This window comes from Triturus cristatus, chromosome 11, assembly GCF_964204655.1.
Source record: "Triturus cristatus chromosome 11, aTriCri1.1, whole genome shotgun sequence".
In the NCBI taxonomy this organism is placed as follows: domain Eukaryota; kingdom Metazoa; phylum Chordata; class Amphibia; order Caudata; family Salamandridae; genus Triturus; species Triturus cristatus.
The window spans coordinates 363,082,562-363,104,983 of record NC_140594.1 but is presented as its reverse complement, the minus strand read 5'-3'; the positions used below and the strand labels follow the sequence as shown (position 1 = coordinate 363,104,983).

Sequence of the window (22,422 nt, the reverse complement as noted above, 5' to 3'; positions counted from 1 at the left end):
CTGATTTGCCATGTGTCTTTGCTAAACATATGGGGTATGTAACCGAACACCCCATTGTCCTTTTTCCATTCTTTTGTTTTCCTTCTTGGATGTATGGAAAATCAATAAAAAGTTGTTAAAAAATAAAAATTAAAAAATAAAGAAAACGTGATCCTTGGATGGTAGCATGTTCTGTCTACTTAACACAGTCAATTTAACCAAATCAGTCACTTTTAAAGACAACTATGGTGAAACACTCAGTAGTACACTTTAAAAAGTAAAACTCAAGGAATAGTGCTGATATTTTAGATTTAAACACGTTAATTCTTACACTAATAATTTAAAGTTTTGAGTCAGCATGAACTGCAGAGTATTTTGTGTTTTTTGGAGGTCAAGAAAAGACCTAAACAAATAATACTCATAGGGCCCGATTCACAGAACTAACTTAAGACAAAATCCTAAACTTACTACCATTTACTCGTTTTGGTAATCACAGAAGGCACTTACCCATTGATGAGTAAGTGCCTTCTGTGAATACCAAAATGAGTAAGTGCACTTACCTATTTTGGTATTCACATGAATAAGTGCCTTCTGTGAATACCAAAATGAGTAAGTGTCTTCTGTGAATACCAAAATGAGTAAGTGCCTTCTTGTAATACCAAAATGGTAGTAAGTTTAGGATTTTGTCTTAAGTTAGTTCTGTGAATTGGGCCCCAAGTTCATCAGGGATTATGGGCGGAGGTTTATGAATGTAAAAGAAAATACTCAAGATGGAGACCTAAATTCGCCTTCTCCAGTTGGGGCTTTCTTTGGTATTAATAAATAGTAGAAGAGAATAGAAAGTTTATTGCTCCCCCTTTAAAGGCAGGTGACCAAGAGCAAAATTCACTGCTAATTCTAAATAAGAGCGTCTGTGGCTGCCTTTACCCTGATGGAGTGAACTCTCAGCTACCACTAGAGTTGCATGAACCTATTCACCCAGCTATGGGCTGCTTGAAAGAAGTAAGGTTAGTGCAAATAGACTTTTCAATGACAAACAGTAGTTTGGACTACATACTATTTTTATTTAGTGTACAATATAGTATCTTATGAACAAGTCCATATGATCTCTCTCACGCACAGGACAGATGGGGAGATGGTTGAAAAACAAACTGTTTAGTTAATGTGAAAGAGGGGTGAGCCTCCAAGGCCCCCTTGTTATAATGAAAACAGGGTGTGGGTGAAAAGAGACGGTAGCTCGTCATCCTCCTGGGTGAAGCAATAGGCACTTTGAAGTCAATCCTTTGAGACGAGTTCTAGAGATCTGTCTTAAATGAAGAAAACACGGTTTTATAGTGGAATCATTATAGAGAGTAAATAGCAATTGTGGTGGATACAAAGAATAATCCATGATTATGCCTCTTATCTCATCTGAAAAAGTAAATAAACAGGCATTGTCAAAAAATATAATCAATACATGTTTTAAGGTACACTTATTGAATTTATTTATTAATTCCTTCAAGACAATGGAGAGCTCAATTAGAAGTTATCAGCGGCAGGCATCTTTATCTAGTGCCATGTTCTACAGCACAAGTAACTGAAACTACACCATTGGTCCTAACTCTAGCCCAAACTTGAGAGTATAATAGCCGTATCAATTTCAATAGTTGGGGTTCAGTCCATAGCCCCCCAGAGCTTGAAACAGGAAGTCCCTGCCTACAGTTTCGAAGGCTTTCTCAATATCTAATGAAGTCACCATGTGCTTATTCTCCCTTTCTTCCAGTTGATGCCTGGCATAGTCAATTCTTCTAACATTTGCCACTGCCCTCCTACCCAATATAAACCCTGATTGATCTTGATGTACCAGATTTGGGATCACTCTTATTAATCTACCTGCTACTGCCTTGGTAATAATTTCAATATTGATCATTAACAGCGGTCTATAAGATTTATAGTCTATCGCATCTATACCAGGCTTAAAGTATCATTATTACGGCTGCTTCTTGCATCAAGTCTGGCAAGCTGTCTCTCTATTGCTTTCTCCCAGACCAATAACAGCTTACTTACCAGTATGTGTGTTGCACATTTAAATAAGTCAGCAGGTAGGTTGCTGGGCCTGGAGTTTTGCTACCAGGCATTTCTTTGTGTGGCTCTCTACTCATCTTGTGTTAATGGTTCATCTAATGGTTGACTTTGGCAGTAAAGCTTGTTTTATGTAGATTTTTATCTTTTCATGGTCTTCTTTTGGTTGTCGGACATACAACATTTATTGGTATTGATGAAATACTCTGTAAATGTATTTGTGAGTAGTGTTGCTGGACTAGTCTACTGCTCTCACAACAGGTCTCTGTGGTTTTCTCTGCTCAGCAGGAATGCTAGCATTTTCCCAGGCTAATGTCGGTGTCTATGTAGTATTAGTCTTTAGGATGTGTATGAATTCCTATCCAATTCATCATATTGTTCTCCCAGTTTATGTTTCTTGCCTAATGGGGTGTGTGAATCGCATAAAGTGCTTTTGCGTAATTCTACTAAATTTCAGAACAATTATGGAAAATTAAGCATAATTAAGTGAACTGCACACCTATCATTTAGCACTCTATTTGAGCACAACATGTGTGCTCTTGTAAATGCCATTTGCGTTTTGGTTGTTCACCTTGTTCTTGTGCGCCTGCGTGGTATCTTTACCACAAACAGTGACTTAATTTTGAGACTGGAGTCATGGTATAATTTTGTGAGTTTTGCATAACAAGCGTAACACAAATTACCAAAATTACATGAATTACACTAGCATGATTTAAATTTCAACCAGGCCTATTGCCTACAACAGTCTCTTGTGCTTCATTAGTATTCAGGAGAGATGCTTCGCTTCATGCAATTTCAGTCTTTAGGTTGCTGATATCAACACTAATTTGTGAGGAGCGCTAGCACCTCGCCCAACCCTAAGGCTTCAGGAACGACTGTACCCTGTGTTTCTTGACGTGATTGTTGAGTCTCCTGACAAATCATTTTATATATTTGTGAGGTAGCCGCCTACCAAGATACAGCCTCCTTATCACTGCCTTCGGTTTGTCCCATTCAGGGGCCTTGTGGGAAGTATTATTCAAGTTATTCTCAAACTATCACGTTGCATAGCCTTATCTTAAAGACCATGTCTTGGAGCACCTGTGCTCTGAGTTTCCAGACGGGAATGGGGCCTAGTGTGGTGTTGTGTGCACAACTTATGGATCGGAGAGTGATCAACGGCATTCTGTTCAGCTACCTCACCTCTGTGGACTCCTCACGTATCTCAGCACTAAGCGGTAGACATTTGGCTTATTAGTCAGTTCCACCAGCTGCATTGTGAGTTTATGTTCCAGTCCAGCCTCAGGAGGTGTCTGTCTATCAATCCCGACATTACACAATTACCACACCATGGGTGAACCCAGCCTTGGCGCCCCTATTTTCAACAGTCTGGGGAAGAATGATAAGGTTGTGCACCTTGTTCCATATACATGGACCAAGCGTATATCTCTGCCAACCAATTCCTCACTCACCAACAAATAGAGCCCTGTGTGGGCTGTATTATTTGTATATACTTGAGGGGTAGCTGTTCCTAAAAAGAATGGGAGGGGGAGACCAGAAATGGGTAACTAAGACTTACATAAAGTGGAGGTCAATGTAAGTGGAAGGGGAACTACTCCTTAAGAATTTAGTGCCCTCACACACCCTTGCGGGTGTCATGCTTCATCATAGGGCGTTGCTCCTCGTCGGGGTGGCGCTGCAGTCCCTCACGGGACCCGCAAGAGGGCTCTTCAGCGGAGATCTTTTGAGGAGTCGCCGCAGTTGTGTATGGGGTTATGTGGGCCTATAGAAGTAAGGTGAGTGGGTATGTTAAAATTACTAAATGGAACCCAGAACCTAAGTTTTTATTCACGGGTCCAAATAGTGAGCTAAAAATAGAGTGGATCCTGGAGCTCCTCTTTGGAAAAAATGTAGAGGGCAGATGTGTAACAAACCACTGCTCTCAGGATGGGTGCTATGGTGTGAAAAGTCCAACTAAAATGGAGTCAACATGTTTCGCGCTCGGTACTGGTCCATAAGGGATCCTATAGCGCTTCGTCAGGACCGGTGTAGAAGGTGAGAATACTGTGGTGACAAAAAGGAGAGAACAGATTCCAGGAAAGGCCTGTGAACCTGTGGTACCTTGTTGTGAAAGGAAATGCGTCCAAGCGCTGATAGGCACGCTTTTTGTAGGAACATATGCCCAACCTGGTAAAACAGAAGGGGAGAAGGAAAAAAGAGAGGGGAAAACAACAACACATACAAAATTGTATCAGTTTGTTGGTCACCAATAATTAGCAGAGCCTGTTTAAATTATACATTAAAATGGGCTGTATTATTGACATTGCCTGGAACAGTATTCCACTTTGTATTCACAGAGCTATGCCCCACAGAAAGAGGAATATGAGAACCAGAACATACTCCCCATCTAATTCTTTGACAAACTATTGTGTTCCTCTACAGTGTAACACGTTTCCTGGAAGGCTAGCACCTCGCCCAACCCCAAGGCTTCAGGAACGGATGTACCCTATGTTTCTTGACGTGATTGTTGAGTCTCCCGACAAATCATTTTACATGGACCTACCATTCATCCTGCTTGATGCATTGACTAGGATATTTTAACATACTTTCTTGAAGGCCAATTCTCATATTTAGAGATTTGGCTTGTCTCATTCGTAAAACACATTCTTATTAATATCTTCAGACCAGTTACTTAGTAATGATGTGTAGACTATTCAACTTCCACACTGTGTAATCTCAAAATCAACCTCTAGTAAATTTGGGCAGCGGTCATACTTCCATTTAACACTGGCAGAAGGTTTGGTGTAAAACAGATGTCCACCACCCCTATGCCACAACTCACCCATAACATCAATGAACCTAACAGTCAAAAACAGATAACAGTTGCAGTGTGCTGCGAACACCACCCAACATAACTATTTTATTGATTTTGTCCTATATATGAGCAAATAATATCAGAAGTCCATGCAGGCATTCTCAACTTACAGACAAGCCAGCTACTATATGCTTTTTTACAACAGTAAACACTGATTACTAATCTACTATTTTCCCCCATATCATACAAACAGACCGAAAGTTAAGACCGAAGGGCCACACATTTCTCATCTTTGTGGGGACAGATATATAGATTTTTCCATAACAGCACATCCTTCCATAAGCCGCTGCCACTATGCCATAGAGGACAGGGGAAAGTCTAATATTTAGCTATGTCTCGCTTGGTTAGCTAGAACCCCAGGCTAATCAGGGTCTTGGCACTTCTTTGATAACCTGCCTCTTCAATTATTCCCCGATGGACCCGTTTAGGGCACTGTTCGATGGGGCTATGTAAGACCTTTGAAAGTGTAAAGACTATCTTGGACCAGTAGCTCTAAATAATTGGGCAGGACTATGTCAATTGGAAAAAAATCCCTCTTGTCTGACTTGCATCTAAAGCAGTCTGGCATGTGAAGTCTGCCCATTTGCCTTAGAATCCAGAATATATAATCGGTTCTATGAAGGGATTTAACTTGTATAAATCTGAGTTTGGAAGGAATAGTGAGGGATCATATCACCCTAGATCCTTCATCTGATCTTCCAGGAGTCCTAGGTCATTGTGCTGTTTGTTGGCTTTGGCTGTTCAGGCTGATGTAGGCCCCTCAGTTAGTGTTACCTTGTTCTGCAGGGACAACATGACATCGTCGTTCCCTACCATTTGGTGGACAGAATGCCTTTCCATTGTTTCTGTGTTTGCTTCTTCACTACCTGGTGATCACAGTTTGTCTTTACGCCTCTTTCTTGATTCAGCCCATGTTTCCACTTTTCCAAACCTTGTTTTACCCTCTAACCCTCTGGCCAATCCTAGGTGATTTCTGGGAATAGGAACAAGATGTGATCTCCTCTCATTAATCACCATCCGGTTCACAGGGTGAAGCAAAATGTATCTTAGTCCTGCCTCTCTCAGTCAGACTTTCACTGCCTCAAATTATTTACGCTGTCTTTGAATCTGTTGGTATAATTCTGGAGCACTTGTATTGTCAGCTCTTCAGGAAGCTTGGTTGTTGCAATTCTCAGGAAGTCAGTTCTATCACAAAGTTCAGGAAGTTGGCTTTGATAGCCCTTGGTGGCAGGGGGCGAGCTTGTGCTGTGTGCAACCATCCACGATGAACATTCGTGAGAGAGGTTTAGCTTATCTAAAAGATTATTGTTCATAAAATAAAACATAGAATCCCTCCAGAGACCTCAAAATTACAATGAGAAAATAGGCTTTTCATGTCAACGTAAGGGTTGAAGATCCTTTGTTGATTAGATACAAACATATACAAAATACTGACAGGTACATGCACAAGATATTTCTGTTCGTCAAATTTTGTATTTTTACTGAAAAGTGAAAGCCCTCACCTTCCTCTAGGGCCTCACCAGCATCCGTCTCGCGTTGCCGACGCACAGCCCTCTGTTTCTCTTCCAGGCGCTGTTTCTCAACATTAGCTTCATCCCACTTGCCAATTTCCATGAGTCGTTGATCAGGTCGTAGCCGACTATCAGTAGGAGCTACTCCCCCTTCGGGTTCATTCAGGGTCAAGGCCAATTCAGAGAAAAAATACATGTTTTCTGCATTTTCCCTGCAAGAAGAGTAATGATGTTTTGAAACAGAATTTGTATTTTCCTCTAAGCAGTCCCATTTGCACCAAGAAATTTGATACAGGCTTTAAAAATCGTAAAAGACATTATAAAACATTTTCACTAGTAAAATGCTCCCTTGCTGCGTAAAAAACACTTTCAAAGACATGAAATCTGATATTCTGAGATTGGCTGATGGATTTTCTTTTAACGAGTTGGCAGACTGGCCACCTTGAAGGAGAAAGTTGAAAATCTGACAGCAGGAGCTACAGACAATTATCTACTAAAGTGATTAAATCCACTCTTGGTGAAGAAAATTTAATGGAGAAACATTTGGATAAACAATCAGTGCTGATGGACCTTCTGCTAGAAAATTCGAATACCTAAAAGGACCTTCAAGTGGAGTCAATAGACGAACAAGTTACTTACCTTCGGTAACGCTTTTTCTGGTGGATAAAGTATCTGCCTGTGGATTCCTCACCTTGTGAATATCCCCTGCGCCAGCATTCCACAGAACTTTTTTCCCCAGCTCTCTGCGCCGACGTGGACGTCATTATACCTCGGCTCCGCTCGCGACTCCATATGACGTCACCGGAGCCATAAGAGAGCCACGTCGGCGTGATGACGTCAGTTCCACCCATTTTTTCCGTGCCTCCGAGGCGAACAGGTGGACCAACGACAGATTCAAAGTATACACAGTATACAACATTCGTTCAAATATACATAGTACAACAACATCTCAAGCAAGATATCCTTTAAGGTATACATAGGTGGACAACAGGGAGGCGGGTGGGCCAGTGAGGAATCCACAGGCAGATACTGTATCCACCAGAAAAAGCGTTACCGAAGGTAAGTAACTTGTTCTTCTGATGGATACATCTGCCAGTGGATTCCTCACCTTGTGAATAGATTCCCACAGCATTTTTAAAGGAACAGAGGTCCCATGCAGGAAGGGTGAACAAAAGGGTAGTCACAATTTCTAAAATGAGAAACCGGAATACAAGGGAGCAATTAATGCAATTTAATGAAGGATAATATTTAAGGACGAAAATTCACAAAACATAATAAACACAACAATAAGTGAACTAGCCGTGCGGAGGTTAAAATGGAAATCAGCCGATTTCCTTAACCCAGGCTTGTGACTTAAAAGGTGACTTTTGGTGAAGGGTGAGAATATATAAAAGTCAGATCAACATCTCATACTCAAATGACAAATATAAAATAAGGAATGAGTTTAGAGACGACGGTCGATGACGTTTCGATCCCCATACGAATAGTGGGATCTCTTCAGGACAGAGCAATAGTAAGGTTGCCTGGGAAGTAGCCTGGGAGGGAAAAAAATGGGAGGGAGAGGGGAGGGAAGGAGGATTAAAAAATAATTAATGAAAATAAAGGCTGAGATTGAGAGGAAGGGGAGGGCAGGGGAAGGGGGATGTGAAGAGTGGAGGGAAGGGGAAAGAGTTAAGATGGAGAAGGTGAGGGTAAAAAGGGGGTATATAAAAGTGGAGAAGGGAAAAGATAGGTGGCAAAATGAAAGGGTAATGGGAGCGGCAGGGAGGGAATGAGAGATAAGAGCGGGAGATAAAAGGGTGTGTAGGTGTCAAAAGAGTGCGGATGAGCCCAAGTGGAGGAAAAAAGGGTAACACATATCCCGTGCAATGTGAGGTAAGGAGAGAGGAAAGGGTGAAAAAGGGGCGATGAGTAGGGGTGAAAAAGGGCGATGAAAAGGGGTGAGGAAGAAGAGTCTAGATGAGGGAATAGGACTTACGTAGTAGCCGGAGAACTGTGGCAACGGCAACAGTTTGGGGATGCCAAGCTGGCTATCCTAGGTCAGGGGCGATAGGGCGCATCCACTCAGTTGGCGCAGGGACCCGGGGGTACAGGGAGACGTACCCGGTCCGACACACAAAGAAGAGGGAGTCTTCTTGAGGCTGTGGTGAAAAAGGAAATGGAGGGCAGGTAACGATGCGGTGAAAGGTTGCGAGCAGGGAAGGAAAGGAACTATCGACACCTGATCATTATCTGAGACTATCGACTGACCCCACCAGGGAGATTGCCACAGTTCTCCGGCTACTACGTAATGTCGAGAATTCTTTGAGGAGGAGGAAATGCTCGACACACAGTAGTTTCCAGTACCGCCCCTATGAACAGGTTGCGTTGAGAGGGCACCAGGTGAGATTTGGGCACATTGATCGAAAATCCCAAGTCGAATAACAACTGAGATGTTACCTGAAGATGATGTTGCACTATCTCTGGGGACTCTGCCTTCAGAAGCCAGTCGTCCAGGTAGGGGAAAACCGGAATCCCCGACCTCCTGAGATGAGCAGCCACCACTGCCATTACCTTTGTGAAGACTCGAGGTGCGGTAGTAAGACCAAACGGGAGGACCACAAACTGGTAGTGTTGCAACCCAACCGTAAAACGGAGATACTTCCTGTGCGACTTCAGGATTGGGACATGGAAGTACGCGTCCTGCAAGTCGATCGACACCATCCAGTCTCCTTGCTGCAACGCCTGAAGAACCTGCGCAAGGGTCAGCATCTTGAATTCCTCCTGTTTCAGGTAAAAATTCAAGACTCTGAGGTCCAGGATTGGATGCAATCTGCCATCCTTCTTGGGAATCAGGAAATACCGGGAGTAGCATCCCTGACCCCTTTCCTGCTCCGGAACCACCTCTATCACACCTTTTTGAAGCAAAGCTAGTACCTCCGTCTGCAGAAGAAGCAGATGGTCTTCTGAGCAGTAACCCTGGCAAGGAGGGTAAGGGGGAGGAAACTCCCGAAAGGGAAGGGCGTACCCATTCTCCACAAGGTTTAAACCCGAAGGTCGGTTGTGACAGATTTCCAACCTCGCAGAAAGTGGGACACCCGACCCCCCCCAGGTCTCACATGATCTAGGATGGGGGATCTAGGGCTGCTTCCCTGAAGCTTCATTGGGAGCAGAGGAGGCAGAAGATGAAGATGGGTTGCGGCCAGAACCTCTCCGTCCCCTTTGCCTTCCCCTATACGATCTATAGAGGGGATTCTGCTGCTGCTGTTGCTGCTGCTGCTGAGGTTGCCGGAAGTAACGAAATGAGGATCTCCCAAAGCCTCTGAATTTCCTAAGACCAAATCCCTTAGCAGGAGTCTGTAATCCTAAAGATTTCGCCGTTACCCTGCTATCTTTAAATCTTTGCAAGGCGGAATCAGCCTTCTCGCCAAAAAGTTTCTCTCCATCAAAAGGCAAGTCTACCAAAGTGGCTTGAACATCAGAAGAGAAGCCAGAAGAACGAAGCCACGCTTGCCTCCTAGTGGCTATCGAAGATCCCATTATCCTTGCCACAGAATCAGCTGTGTAAAGCCCCGACTGAATTACCTGCCTTGCAGCAGCCTGAGTGTCAGTGACAACCTCCATAAAAGAAGCTTTCTCTCCTTCCGGCAGCTTAGGGGCTAACAATTTCATTGAATCCATCAAGGCATGAACGTAGCGCGCCAGCAAACAAGTGGCATTGGTCGATTTAAGCGCCATGCTTCCTGAAGAAAAGACCTTTCTGACTGCTTGATCAGTCTTTTTAGAAAACCTATCCGCAGGAGTCTGAGGGAAAGCGCCTGAAGCATGCTTCGAGCATGAAGCCTGCACCACAAGGCTTTCTGGAGAAGGATGGGAAGAAAGAAAACCTGGATCCCCAGGGGCCACCCTATATCTCCTTGCCACCTGTCTGGAGACTGCAGGCGAAGAGAGTGGCTTACGCCAAACGTCCATAACAGGCTCCAAGATAGCCTCATTAATAGGCAACAAGGGTTCAACATTTGAAGTTGGCAAATGTAGGACTTCAGTAAGGAGGTTCGGCTTATATTCAGCAGAGGGTAACTGTAAGTCCAGCAACTCTGCAGCCTTCTTAATAACTAAATGATAGGGGGCCAGTTCTTGTGGCGGTGAAGATCTAGTAGATGAATGCTCCCACTCCGGAGTAGTATCAAGACCACTAGCATCTTGAATGCCTTCAAGGTCGTCAGAAGATGCATCCACCTCACCTTCTTCCACTTCCTCCCTGTAACGCTCCTCTTCCAAGACTCTCTGGGCCTCTCTCCTTGAACGGATCCGAGGAATCAGCGTCGGCGGCGCCGTACGCGGAGTCGGTGGAACCGAACATGGAGTCGACGGCTTCGGAGTCGGCGGCGCCGGACGTGGAGCCGAGGGAGTTGGTAACGGCGTCGAGGAGGGCTCCGAAGAAGGCCGATCCAAACGAAGCCGAGATGGATCACCAGATGGCGCCGGAAACTGCCACGAAGGAGCCATCGGCAAAAAGGGCATAAATGGGGCCTGAGCATAATGCTGCGGCACTCCCAAGGTGTATGCCGTAGGACCCGCGGGACCAGATGGTGCGCCGGATGGGAAGGCAGCCCGTTGAAAAATCCCATACATCGCATTAAGGAAATGCGTCGAATCCGCACCCGGAGTCGGGAACTGCGGATAAGGGATTGATACTGAATCCGGCCGAGGAGTACCTGGAACCGGAGCCGAAGTGTCCTCAACAGGCGCCACAGGATCAGCCAGCTCTGGAGAAAGCTCTTTCTCTTGTTCCTGCTCGACGTCAGAAGCAGAAGACTCCACCGGCGCCGGAGACTGCGCCGGGGACCGCGCCGGAGTCCGCTTCGGCGAAGGTGACCTCTCTGGAGACTTCCTAGGAGTTGGAGAAGGAGATACAACATCCTTACTTCGACGTCGAGGCGACGGCGATCTCGAAGTCCTACTTTTCGAAGACCGGCGCCGAGAGCTATGCTTTCTTTTCTTGTGATGCTTCTTCGACTTCGAAGAGTGTGAAGTCGACGACTCCGGCCTCGATTTCTCCTTCTCTCTACCTCTCCTTTCCTTCTTCCCCTTGGCCATGAAGAGTTTCGCCTCTCTCTCCTTCAAGGCCTTGGGGTTCATTCTTCTGGAACTGGAACAGTCCTCCACGTCGTGGTCTGAAGAAAGGCACCACAAACAATCCTCATGGGGGTCAGTCATTGACATATGGCCCCCACATTCCCTACAAGGTTTGAAACCAGACTTCTTTGTCGAGAACATGGTGAATCCAGAAACAATAACCACTACAAGACTACAAAGTAGCAGGAGAGTGCTGGAAAACCATTATGCGTCGACGGCGCGGAAAAAAGGGAACTGACGTCATCACGCCGACGTGGCTCTCTTATGGCTCCGGTGACGTCATACGGAGTCGCGAGCGGAGCCGAGGTATTATGACGTCCACGTCGGCGAGAGAGCTGGGGGAAAAAGGTCCGTGGAATGCTGGCGCAGGGGATATTCACAAGGTGAGGAATCCACTGGGAAATGTATCCATCAGAAAGTTCCTTTTTAGTCATTTCTTCAACATGATGGGAGGTATTCCCTATATCTTTCTTTTGCTTTTTCTGAAAGTTCATTACCATTTCCATGGAGTTTTTTTAATCAAGTTAACAACAAGAGATCATTAACCCTTAAATTGGAAAGCTATTCCACCATCATGCCTGGAAGAGCCAACTTTGAGCCTTTCTGGAGCTGACGTCAGAGCCTGAGGTGTCTCTTCCTGTGGTGGGTATTGCACCTAGAATCCACTAAATAGGGTGGTTACATGACAAGGCCAGATGTGCAGACAGGTAACTCAACATTTCTGAAAGATTACAGATTTTTCATTACCACCGTCATTCAAATCAGGTAGAAGTCTGTACCTCTTCATAGGTTTTCGAAAAGTATGTGACATTCCCATATCATGGATTACACTTGATACCCCAAAAGGTAACACGACAGCTACATATTTTGCTTGAGTCTTCTCTGAGGTCTGTAATTCATTTAGACTGGGGAAACTAATATGGACACAGGCCAAAACAGGTAAATATGACAACTTCACCAAACTCCAGCTGACGAGTATCAAATGATTTCCACAGGATCCATCTTTGGCATCAGGGTTTTGTAAACTGGCCTGTGTATGTCAACTGTAATAAAACTTGAGGTTTGTGATAAACCGGGTTGTTGTGTGAGGGGGACGAAACCCTACTCAAGCAACAGCCAAATCTTTGTTAGGGTGAACCACAAAAGGTCACTAAATTAACCTGTACTTGACCCTCTGATAGCTTGCCACAAAAGCAGTCAAGGTTAATTTAGAGGCAATGTATAAATTGTTTAAGCAGCACTTTAACAGTAATAAAGTAAAAGCATAGCACAAGAAAACTACCACACCAATTTAGGATAATAAACTCAAATTTAATATATTACTTGACACCAAAACAACAAACTCCAATACGTAGAAACAGAGTTATGAATCTTCAAAGTTCAAAGTGAAAAATAGCGCCTAAAATATCAAGCGGCAAATGCGGAAATATCAAAGCGACAAATGCGGACATTTAGTCACACAAGATAGGGCAAAGTCAAACGTTATGGATGGTCACAATGGACCACGTTTGTATACACGAGGTGGACTGGGTCCAGTCTCGACTTACTTACATTTAGAAGGATTTTTATATAAAAATGTCTAAGAAGGTAGAGTTCAGTACAGCAATGCAGTTGGGGGGATGTCTGAGGGGTCACCATAGTCGTCAGGAAGCCGCTGGATGAAGGCTCGGTGAATATTTCTACATTCAGACTTATTCTCTTTTATGGAAGTTAAAAGTCTTCAGTGGGACGAAGCTGGAGGCTGTAGCTCATGAGGGCTCCATGAAGCCCGACACCTTTTCTGCGAGGGGCCGCTGAACAGGATTTGCTGCTACGGAGAAGAAAAAAGTCAGGCCAATTGGACAGATTGGAAAACAGGTAGGTCCCAGTTCCCTCTCGTGGAGGGTCAGGACTCTCTCAGGCTGTGTCCAGTTGCAGGTTCCCGATGGCTGAATCCTTTTCAGTCCCTGAGGCTCTGAACAGGAGGCCAGTCAACTAGTCATTGGAGTCACTCTGGAGGTTAAAGCAGCACCGGCAGTCTTTTGAGGGCACAGGGCAGGCTTGAGGCAGCAAGGCAGTCCTCTCGGTGCAGCAGAACATTCCTCTTAAGTACACAGCAGGCCACAGTCGGCAAAGGCTGTCCTCTGAGAGTCCTTTCTGCAGGTCCAGAAGGGAACTGAAGAGTGGGCCTGAGGGTTTTAATTTCATACCCCCCAATAGAGGTGTCTAGAATTTGCTAACTCCCTGCCCTGGTCCCAGTCTGTCTGTAGCCACAATAGGCTACTGTGAAATTCTTGGTTTGTGAGCTGAGGCAGTGTCTTTGAAGTGCAAGCAGGGCTGTACACAGCTTCGCCTCCTCCAGCTTGCCTTGGATGGCCCATCCCACCAACAGACTTCCTGGAGAGAAGTTGATCCTCAACTAGTCATCAGCAAGACAAGTTGCAAGCTGTATCTGAGTCATGGTTAAATGGAGGTGGGGTGCTAAAAAGCAGGGACCTGCTCAGGTCAACAACAACGGTGGGAAAGCTCTGAATTGGCAAAGTCTGGTATCCGTGCCCAGGAATGTCTCAGCCTCGACCAGCTTTGGCTCTTCATTGCTCTCAGTAAAGCCCTCTACTTTCAGACTCAGAAACTTTCTGGAAGCCCGACCTTCTTGAGTGGGGCAAGCCAGTAAGTTGAATGCGACCAGTGACTCAGTTCCCAGTCTCCCACCGGTTCCTCAGAGAAAAAGTTGCAGTTGGTCAGAAGTATCACGCTCTGACACTTATAAGGGCCCCAGGAATGGGATTGCAAGAAAGAGCACCAAACTTGGCCAAGAATATTTTCGTCATTACATCTAATTTTGAATCATATGTCCCAACATCAGCTTGGAAAAAGTCAATGATTACTCAGAAATGAACTGCAGAAGCAACTGATACTGCCCTGTTAAAAAGGATCATCCTTTTTATCATGATGTGGTGGTTTTTTGCAGGTGGGAGTCTGATATATATTGTATGGTTTCACAGGTCTACCTTGAATCAGGCTCACTGGACGTTATAAAACAGAATAAGAAATTGTTGCTTGCTTTTAGTCATGATTTTGCATCATAGTTATCTGCGTTGAAGCCACAATGCATTAAAACAATTTCCCAGTGTGTGCAGAGACCCCTGAACACTCACAGCCAATATACCAGATTGTGAGAGAGTGAAAAGTTCATTATAAAGAAATGCAGACAGTCCACCCCAAACATCTATGCACAATTCAAATTTCTAATATTGTGACTGTTTGACATATATATAAAAGTCAAGAACATAGCCTGCTAACTAACACGTCTAAATAGACAGAATGAGAGCCTAATAGACTTAAAGCAGCACCCTGTCCCTTTAGGACAACAGGGCCTTCCATATCCCATGATAATTTTTACTTGCAGTTGCCTTACAGAGTCAGTTCTTTTTAACAAGCACTTTTAGATAAATGCAGAATAAACTCTCAAAATGTTTATGCTGTACGACCAAGATCAAAGTCAGGAGCAGGGCAGACTGTTTATAACTTCAATGAAGATGCCTGTGATGCAGGATCCGGGGTTACAAGCAGGAATCCATTTCTTTTGCATCAAAGGATCTTCATTGATAGTCAAAGATTAGAATATAATTTTGCTCCATATTGGCTCTTGATCATCCAGAACAAGAACGATTCTTCAATAACTTTTATGATTATAATATTATCTAAATACAGTAGTATCTAAAAAGATTTATTAAAGCTGTTTGATCTACACTGGAGTCAGAATTAAGACATTAAAATATCAGAATGAAAATGTTCTCCTTATTGGCTCTTGAGCATACAGAACAAGAAAGAGTTCTCCAGAGTTTTCATGACTAGAGTTTTGTCTAAATAGAGTATTATCAAAAAAAGATCTCTCCAATTAGCTTGACCTGCACTAGAGTCGGAATTCCAATAGTAATGTTTTACTAAAGTGTGGATTGACTTGCAAGTGGCTGCTTTGCAGATGTCTGACAATTGGATAGTTCTCAACCATACTATTGCAGACATTTTTTCAATGATTGAACAAGCCCTCAGTTTTACTTGTTCCTGTTTATTATACAACTGATAACAAGTGGAAATAGAAGAAACAATCCAACAAGAGATGAGACAAAACCTAAGCGTGCAGTGTGAAGCCCTGCGTTGTAAAAGATTTTGGAGAGTAAAAAATGCCGGGTAATGGTCTGCGCTGTAACGCAGTTGTTGTAAAGGATGTTTACCCTTTCTGGATCTCCCTCTATGGGAGTCATTAGTAAAGGAAGACTCTGTAAGAGTGGAAGCTGAGGCTTCACTGGAGGTCTTGTCACATTTCTTATTCTCTTTGATTCTGAAGTCTTCCAGCTTCCATTGATGCCCTCTCTCTCTCATTGTAAGTTCCTTTTCACTATTTTGTCAACATTTGGAGAGAGACCATATGATGGTCTGTGCCAGCTTCTATCCTTCCATAAGAAGGGCACTTCACGAAAAGAGAAGAGATACTGGTGGGGAGGAAAGATGGAAATAAAGGAAAAATTACCTCTTAATGTGTCCTTCCACCAAATGACATTAGAAGAAAAAAAAATCAAGTTCTGAGAGGAATTTCGACAAAAATAAGTGAGAAACTACCCAAAGTGTTTGAAGATCCCACTCACAAAAGCTGGAATAAAGATCTGATGATCTGACTGTGATGCAACTGCCAGTATAAGACATTATGGAAAATGGAAGCCCCTGCTCTGTTTAAGGGGCCGAATGTTGTTTTAACAATTATTATGTAAGACGATCAGGCTGCTCTTTTCCTCTCTATTTTGGGATGTTAGGCAGTACGCTATACTTTTAGGTGCTACAATGTAGTTTTGAGAAAAGCGGTATTGACTTATTAATATATCAAATATTGCAAGTATTTTGAAAATTTCTCCTACATAACCTTTATGGATATGATTCTCTAAATGTGTCATGCTGAACTCTTCACCCTCAGACAATCTGAAATATTGGACATAGGTGTTATGGGGTCCCTGCACACACTGGGGAATTATTCTTACATATAACACTAAAAACTGAAGATCCTAGGATGCAGGTCATGGCTTTTCTTCTGCAAGACATCTATGCCCAAATCCTTACACTGTCTTATCTTGTATGCAACTCAATGAGATGATCCATGTCACAGAAGGTTTAGACTTAAGCCACTACACCATAAAATTGGAAACCTGCCTGGCACCATATGTTTGTTATGGTGAAGGAAGGGAGGGGTAACTTTAACCATAAATATTGATTCTACATTTCCTAAAATCCTTATGTCCTCTCAAGCCAGGCAACGAATTGTGATAGCAATACTCACGGAAGAGGGTATTTCTTCCATATAAGAGTTGGGGGAACTGTTTCGTAGACAGTCTTTTGTTTGTCCTCAGAGGTGGCAATGGTTTTGGTACTTTCTACAATCTTTGCAAACTCCATCTTTTCGTCCCAGGTCCCTGACAAGACATAGTGAGCTTTGCCATTGGCATCTGTAACCACACCAGAAACCTGAAAAGGAGAAAATAAACGGTTAATAACTCATATATAGTATCTATGATATTTTTTTAACTTTATTTCTTGATATTTCAAAGTCACAATACATTTCATATGGTTACATAGCCATTTGTACAGTGTGTCATCAACAACTAAATCAAACATAACAATTGGGCGCAGGGCTTGTGAACATCCTTATCATTGGGTTCCAGTCAGCAGTGCATTTTTCCAAGGTTAAAGGGCACACAGTTAATCACAGTTGTGTAGCGCACACAACATCCAATCAACAGTGCAGACAGTGGAGCTCATCTCGATGGCTACAAATTTCACCTATTTCTAGAGCACAGGGTGATTACAAATTATGCAGTAGGCAGCACTACTCGATCGGTTGGGCTTGGGGTTCGTTGAGCAAATGTCCCTCCAGGGGGTGTTGGCAGTATGGGAGTGGTTGACTCCCTCTGTCTGAGCAAGTCTAGAAATGGAGCCCGAATATCTTGTGGTCTAGAGGCAAGGGGCATGAGTTCCCAGAATATGGACATTTGTTCCTGACAGAATGCAACATCTTTGATCAAGGAGTCAATGGATGGGCACTTGTGCTTCCCCCAGTGCATTGCTATTTTGCACTTGGCCAGTAGCAAAAGCATTATGATTAGCTGGAGGTCATCAGGGGAGGCTTCTTTGACATAGCCTAGGAGTCCTACTAGAGGTGTGCAGTCAATGTCCACTCCTGTAATATCTTGCACTATGTTCAACACTTTTTACCCAGTATCTCGATATCAGCGGGCGGTACCATGCAAAGTGAAGAAGTGTGGCATCTGGCAACTTCCATTTCCAACACTTGCTTTCTACCCTTAGACCCATGCCCATGAGCTGCAGAGGTGTCCTGTATAGTTGGTGTAGGCACTTGAAGTGGATTAGCCTTAATCTGTAGTTGGGGGACAGCAATCCACTTGACCGCAACAGTAGAGCCATTGTTCAACTGTGACTGGGGGACTAGGTGTCATGAATGTCGCCGCTCTGAACCAAAGATGGTGACTATGGAACGCGCATGCGCGGAGGAGTCAGGCAGGGATAAAAGCCTGGCTTCCCCCGGAAGCAGCGCTTTGCGTACTGATTCCTGAAGCCCCGTATACCCGAAGCTCATCCGATTTCTTGAAGAATCCCGTTTCCGAAAACCGGATCCTGCGTTCATCCTGAACTCTTTCCCGTTGGCACATCACGACTCATCGCGCCGTGGAACCTCCATTCCGTTCCTTGATATCCCGCATTGGTAATTCCTATGCGGCGCAGCCCCGGCGTCAGGAGTGCATAGAGAGGGGTTCCGCTGTGGAGTAGTGGCGCGAGAGCTAAGTTCCGCCTACCGGCCGGGCCTGGGGTTAGCTCGGTTGTTGAACCAGTGTTCCGTCGGGCGACCGGACTGAAGGCTCTCCGTGCTACTTCTCGGCAAGGACTTCCTCTGCTCTTTGCTCCCGCTATTTAAGTGCCGCTTTTCCCTTGTCTCCCTAACGTTGTTGCTCCGCTCCCGGCATCCTGGAACTGTTACCGCGACCCAACTGTGAGTACACCGGACTACAGATGACCACTCCAAGTACACCTGAACCCTGGTAACAATTGAAGGTCGCTCTTTCCTTTTCCTTTTGTATTTGTACTGTTTTAACTGCTGCACACTCTATGAATGGACTGAAGAACCCTGATATCCTGGCATTAAGAGTGCAGCGTGATTACCTTATATGTTAGCAGGGATGAACTATTGGTGAGCCTGAATCTAATAAGTCACACTTACACTCTCTATGTTTAACGTATATATATATATATATATATTGAGTGCACTACACTTGTTCTTACAGCCTCCTGTGTGTCCCATTTTATATGTTTTGCATGCCAGACAAGAAGAAGGGAGAATTAAGGTATAGCACAAACTTGGGAGGGTTAGACAGGATACATCATCTCATCTGTTAGCTAACCCCTCCTTCTTTTCTTGTAGCTAACCCACAGTGAAGCAACTGAAGGCAGAGATTGAACACGACAGTCATCCCCTTTTTCTCTATCCTTGTTTTGTCTCCCTTCTTCCCCTAATCACCTCTACAGTATAGAGTCTGATATGCTTGGGTGGTGATTGTGGGAAGTTGTGGATATTGTCATCAGTTCCTGGGCGTCTCTGCAGAAACACAGGCGAGACACTTCATCACCTTGAAGTACCTGACAGAACGCAAAGCCTAAAACGATATAATTATTATTTCTGCCCAGGCGTCATGGAACTGAGTCAAGTATCCTTAGCGGATTTGGCGCATATGATAGGAAATCTTCAGGTGGAGACTCAGTCGTAAGCGACTAGGGTAGATTCCTTACAAAGGGACAGGAGAGTAGAGAGTGAAGGAGGTCGACCAGATTCGAGCACTCCCCCCCCAGTGATACAGGTGATGATGAAATAAGCTTTATTTCGATAAAAAATCTTTAAAAGCACATACAAATATAACATAAACAGACATGCGGGACCAAAGGACAAGTTATATGAGTATGTCGTCCTATTCCCAAGATATATAAAGGATTTTAAAAAAGTACATATAGACATTATAAATAGGACAATATAAAACAGAAGTACACGCAAAGAATAAAAACAATCAGGCTACTTGGTTGAGGGCTACAAGGGCTTTAGCTCTTAAAAGCCAGGACCATGTCAGAAATTTCGATAGAGCGCAAACGTACAGAGATCGCGTGTCTGATTTAAGGATGCGCAATGCTGTGAGGTGGTCGCGTGTGCCCAAGACTCTGCATAAAGGTTTGAGCCAATAAGATCTTGGGATTTTATATTCCGGGCATGCAAATAGAACATGTGCAATAGATTCAACTTTGGTCTCACAGAAAGGACAGAGTGGCGAAGTTTGGAAAGGTGGTTTCCAGCGAGCGGTCAGCTCGCGCACCGGAAGAGTGCCGACCCTAAACTTGAAGTAAAGGCCTCGGTCAAATTGCTTCTGAATAGTGTCAAGATAAGGCTCAAAACGGGTTTGATCTTTAAGCATAAGGAACTCAATGGTGCATCTGCCAAATTGGGAACTGGAGTTCCTTTTTGCAATGACCCAACTCCAATATAGTTTCTTCAGCTCTGCTTTCGGGGGCGAGGTTCTATTTACCCAAGCATCTTTAAGGCCAAGGCCGGAAAGCAGGGTCTTTACGTCTTTTAGCCATTTGATTTTAATCCAACAGGGCATAGACAGTATTTCTGATAAGCCTTCAGCATACTTGGCTAGCTCGGGGGTCCGCCAAAGCCGGGCCCAGAGGAGCATGGGGTGTACTTTTGCCAGGTCTTTCATCGCGTGGCACCCTAGATCGATTAGTAAGGGCACTATAGGAGTGCTCTGCGGGAGTGCCATCAGTTCCTTGTAGAAACTGGAATCCGATTTAGCAAGCTCATCAATATTATTTGAGCCCCATAGTTCGGCACCGTAAAGTGCCGAGCTCACGCCCCTTGCTTTGTATATATCCAGAGCTGGGGCTATTGGCCTAGATGTGGAGGAACGATGTTCTCTAAGAAGGGCACCAGTGACCCTCTTGTGGGTTAAAAGCATCTTTTGTAGATGAGATGACCAGCGCATAGTGTCTGTGATGCGGATACCTAGATAATCAAACTCTTTTACCCTTTCCAGGGAAACTGCATTTAAGACTGGAGGCCGCCCTCGTTTTTTGGGGGGATTCAAAATTAGATATTTTGTTTTGGTGGTGATTATAATAAGACCTCTGTCATTGCAAAAGGATTGAAAACTATCGAGAAGAGTTTGCAGGCCCATGGGTGTTTTCGACAACAGGAGAGTATCATCAGCAAACAGGAGAGTTGGAACACGTTCGCCCGCCAGGGATGGTGCATCGGCAGGGACTTTCAACAAATGATCCACTACACCGTTCACATAAAGTGAAAAAAGGGTGGGAGCAAGAACACATCCCTGGCGGACGCCCCTGTTTACTGGAATTCTCTCTGTTTTTTGGCCCTGTGGGCCCCAACGTACTTGGGCATAATTGCCATCATGAAGTTTTGTTAACAAAGCCAACAAGTAAGGAGGGATATTCATATTGGCCAAAACACGGCAAAGAGAGTCACGAGGGACAAGGTCAAATGCTGTTTTTAGGTCTATGAAGGCAAGATAGAGAGTGCCTTTTCCGAGAAGGACAACCTTCCAATAGATAAGGAACAATCTAAAGACCTGTTCTATGGTGCCTGTCCCGACTCTAAATCCTGCTTGATAGTCTGAGAGGATATTGTTGTCATTCGCCCAAGTTAAAATTCTCTCAAGAATCACTTTCCCGGTGACCTTCTGGGATAAGTCGATCAGGCTAATTGGGCGATAGTTAGCTGGATCGTCTCTAGCACCCTTTTTGAAAATGGGGACAACCTCGGCCCCCTTCCAAGATTCGGGGACCGGAGCGCCATTGGTGATGGCATTGATTAGGGTAGAAAGAAGCTTCCCCCACCTAGATGGATCGAGTTTAAGGACATCACCAGGAATACCATCCAGACCCGCTGCCTTCTGCAGGACAATGGACTGAATAGCGCAGAGCACTTCCTCATCAGAGAAGGGGTCAGTGTTCGGAACGTCCACAGAAATGAGCGTCCCGTCAAAAAAAGACTTCTCCACATTCTCGGAACGAGAGGAATATAATTTGAAAAAGTGGTCGTACCATGCTATGCTAGTGATGTTGCATGTCAGAAGTTTGTGGGCTGGTCTGTTCTTTGATCTAATTGTATCCCAGAAGGCACCAGGATTGCGCTTAAGGGAGGCCTCCCTTAAATTCTGCCAAAACTGTTCCTCCCAAGACTTTTTGGCATCAGTGACAGAGAACTTGTAGTCCTTCCTAGCTTTCTGGATCATGGATACATTCCCACTTTTGAGGGCCACTATTAGGGCAGATTTCTTAGTCCTACAACTGTGCGTGTACCAGCCGACCTTAGGGGTGGGCTTTGGCCCACCGCTCGGTGGGCCACCTTTATTGCGTGCTCGGAATAAGTTTCCCAATTTACAGATGGTATCTTGGAAAACAATTGGAACCCTATCACAAGCCTACTCATAGATGTTTGGTGATGCCAACTCAATTTGTGTGGCATGTAAGATTGACCTTATTGATTCGATTTTTGCATCGTCCAGAATTACTTTGCGCCATTTAAGGCGCCTCTCACAATTGGCAGGACATACCTCAGAGGTTTGCAGAGAACTAACTACTGGTGTGGACAAGGACCCATGTGTTTCCTCCCATAATGATTTAATAGAGAGAGATAGCTGGTTATGGTCGCTATTATAGGAGGGAATTATTTCCATGTCCACCATGTACACCCAGAGCTTAAGATCGAGAAGTATGTAGTCGATCCTTGAGGTGTGAGTTGGCCTATTGTAGGTATGTGCGCCATGAGGATCAGAAGATGTTCTACCA

The 22,422-nt window shown here is 44.4% G+C and overlaps 1 protein-coding gene across 2 annotated transcripts in view; it reads right to left on the bottom strand.

Moving 5' to 3' along the window:
- Positions 1 to 22,422, bottom strand: part of OSBP2 (oxysterol binding protein 2) — a 1,376,304-nt gene that overhangs the window by 69,845 nt on the left and 1,284,037 nt on the right. For both annotated transcript variants that reach the window (XM_085633692.1, XM_085633693.1), the window contains 2 exons: positions 16,835 to 17,019; positions 6,397 to 6,617 (listed from right to left, as the gene is read on the bottom strand). In XM_085633692.1, coding sequence (XP_085489818.1) covers positions 6,397 to 6,617; positions 16,835 to 17,019 — 406 coding nt within the window. The remainder of the gene's footprint in view (positions 1 to 6,396; positions 6,618 to 16,834; positions 17,020 to 22,422) is intronic.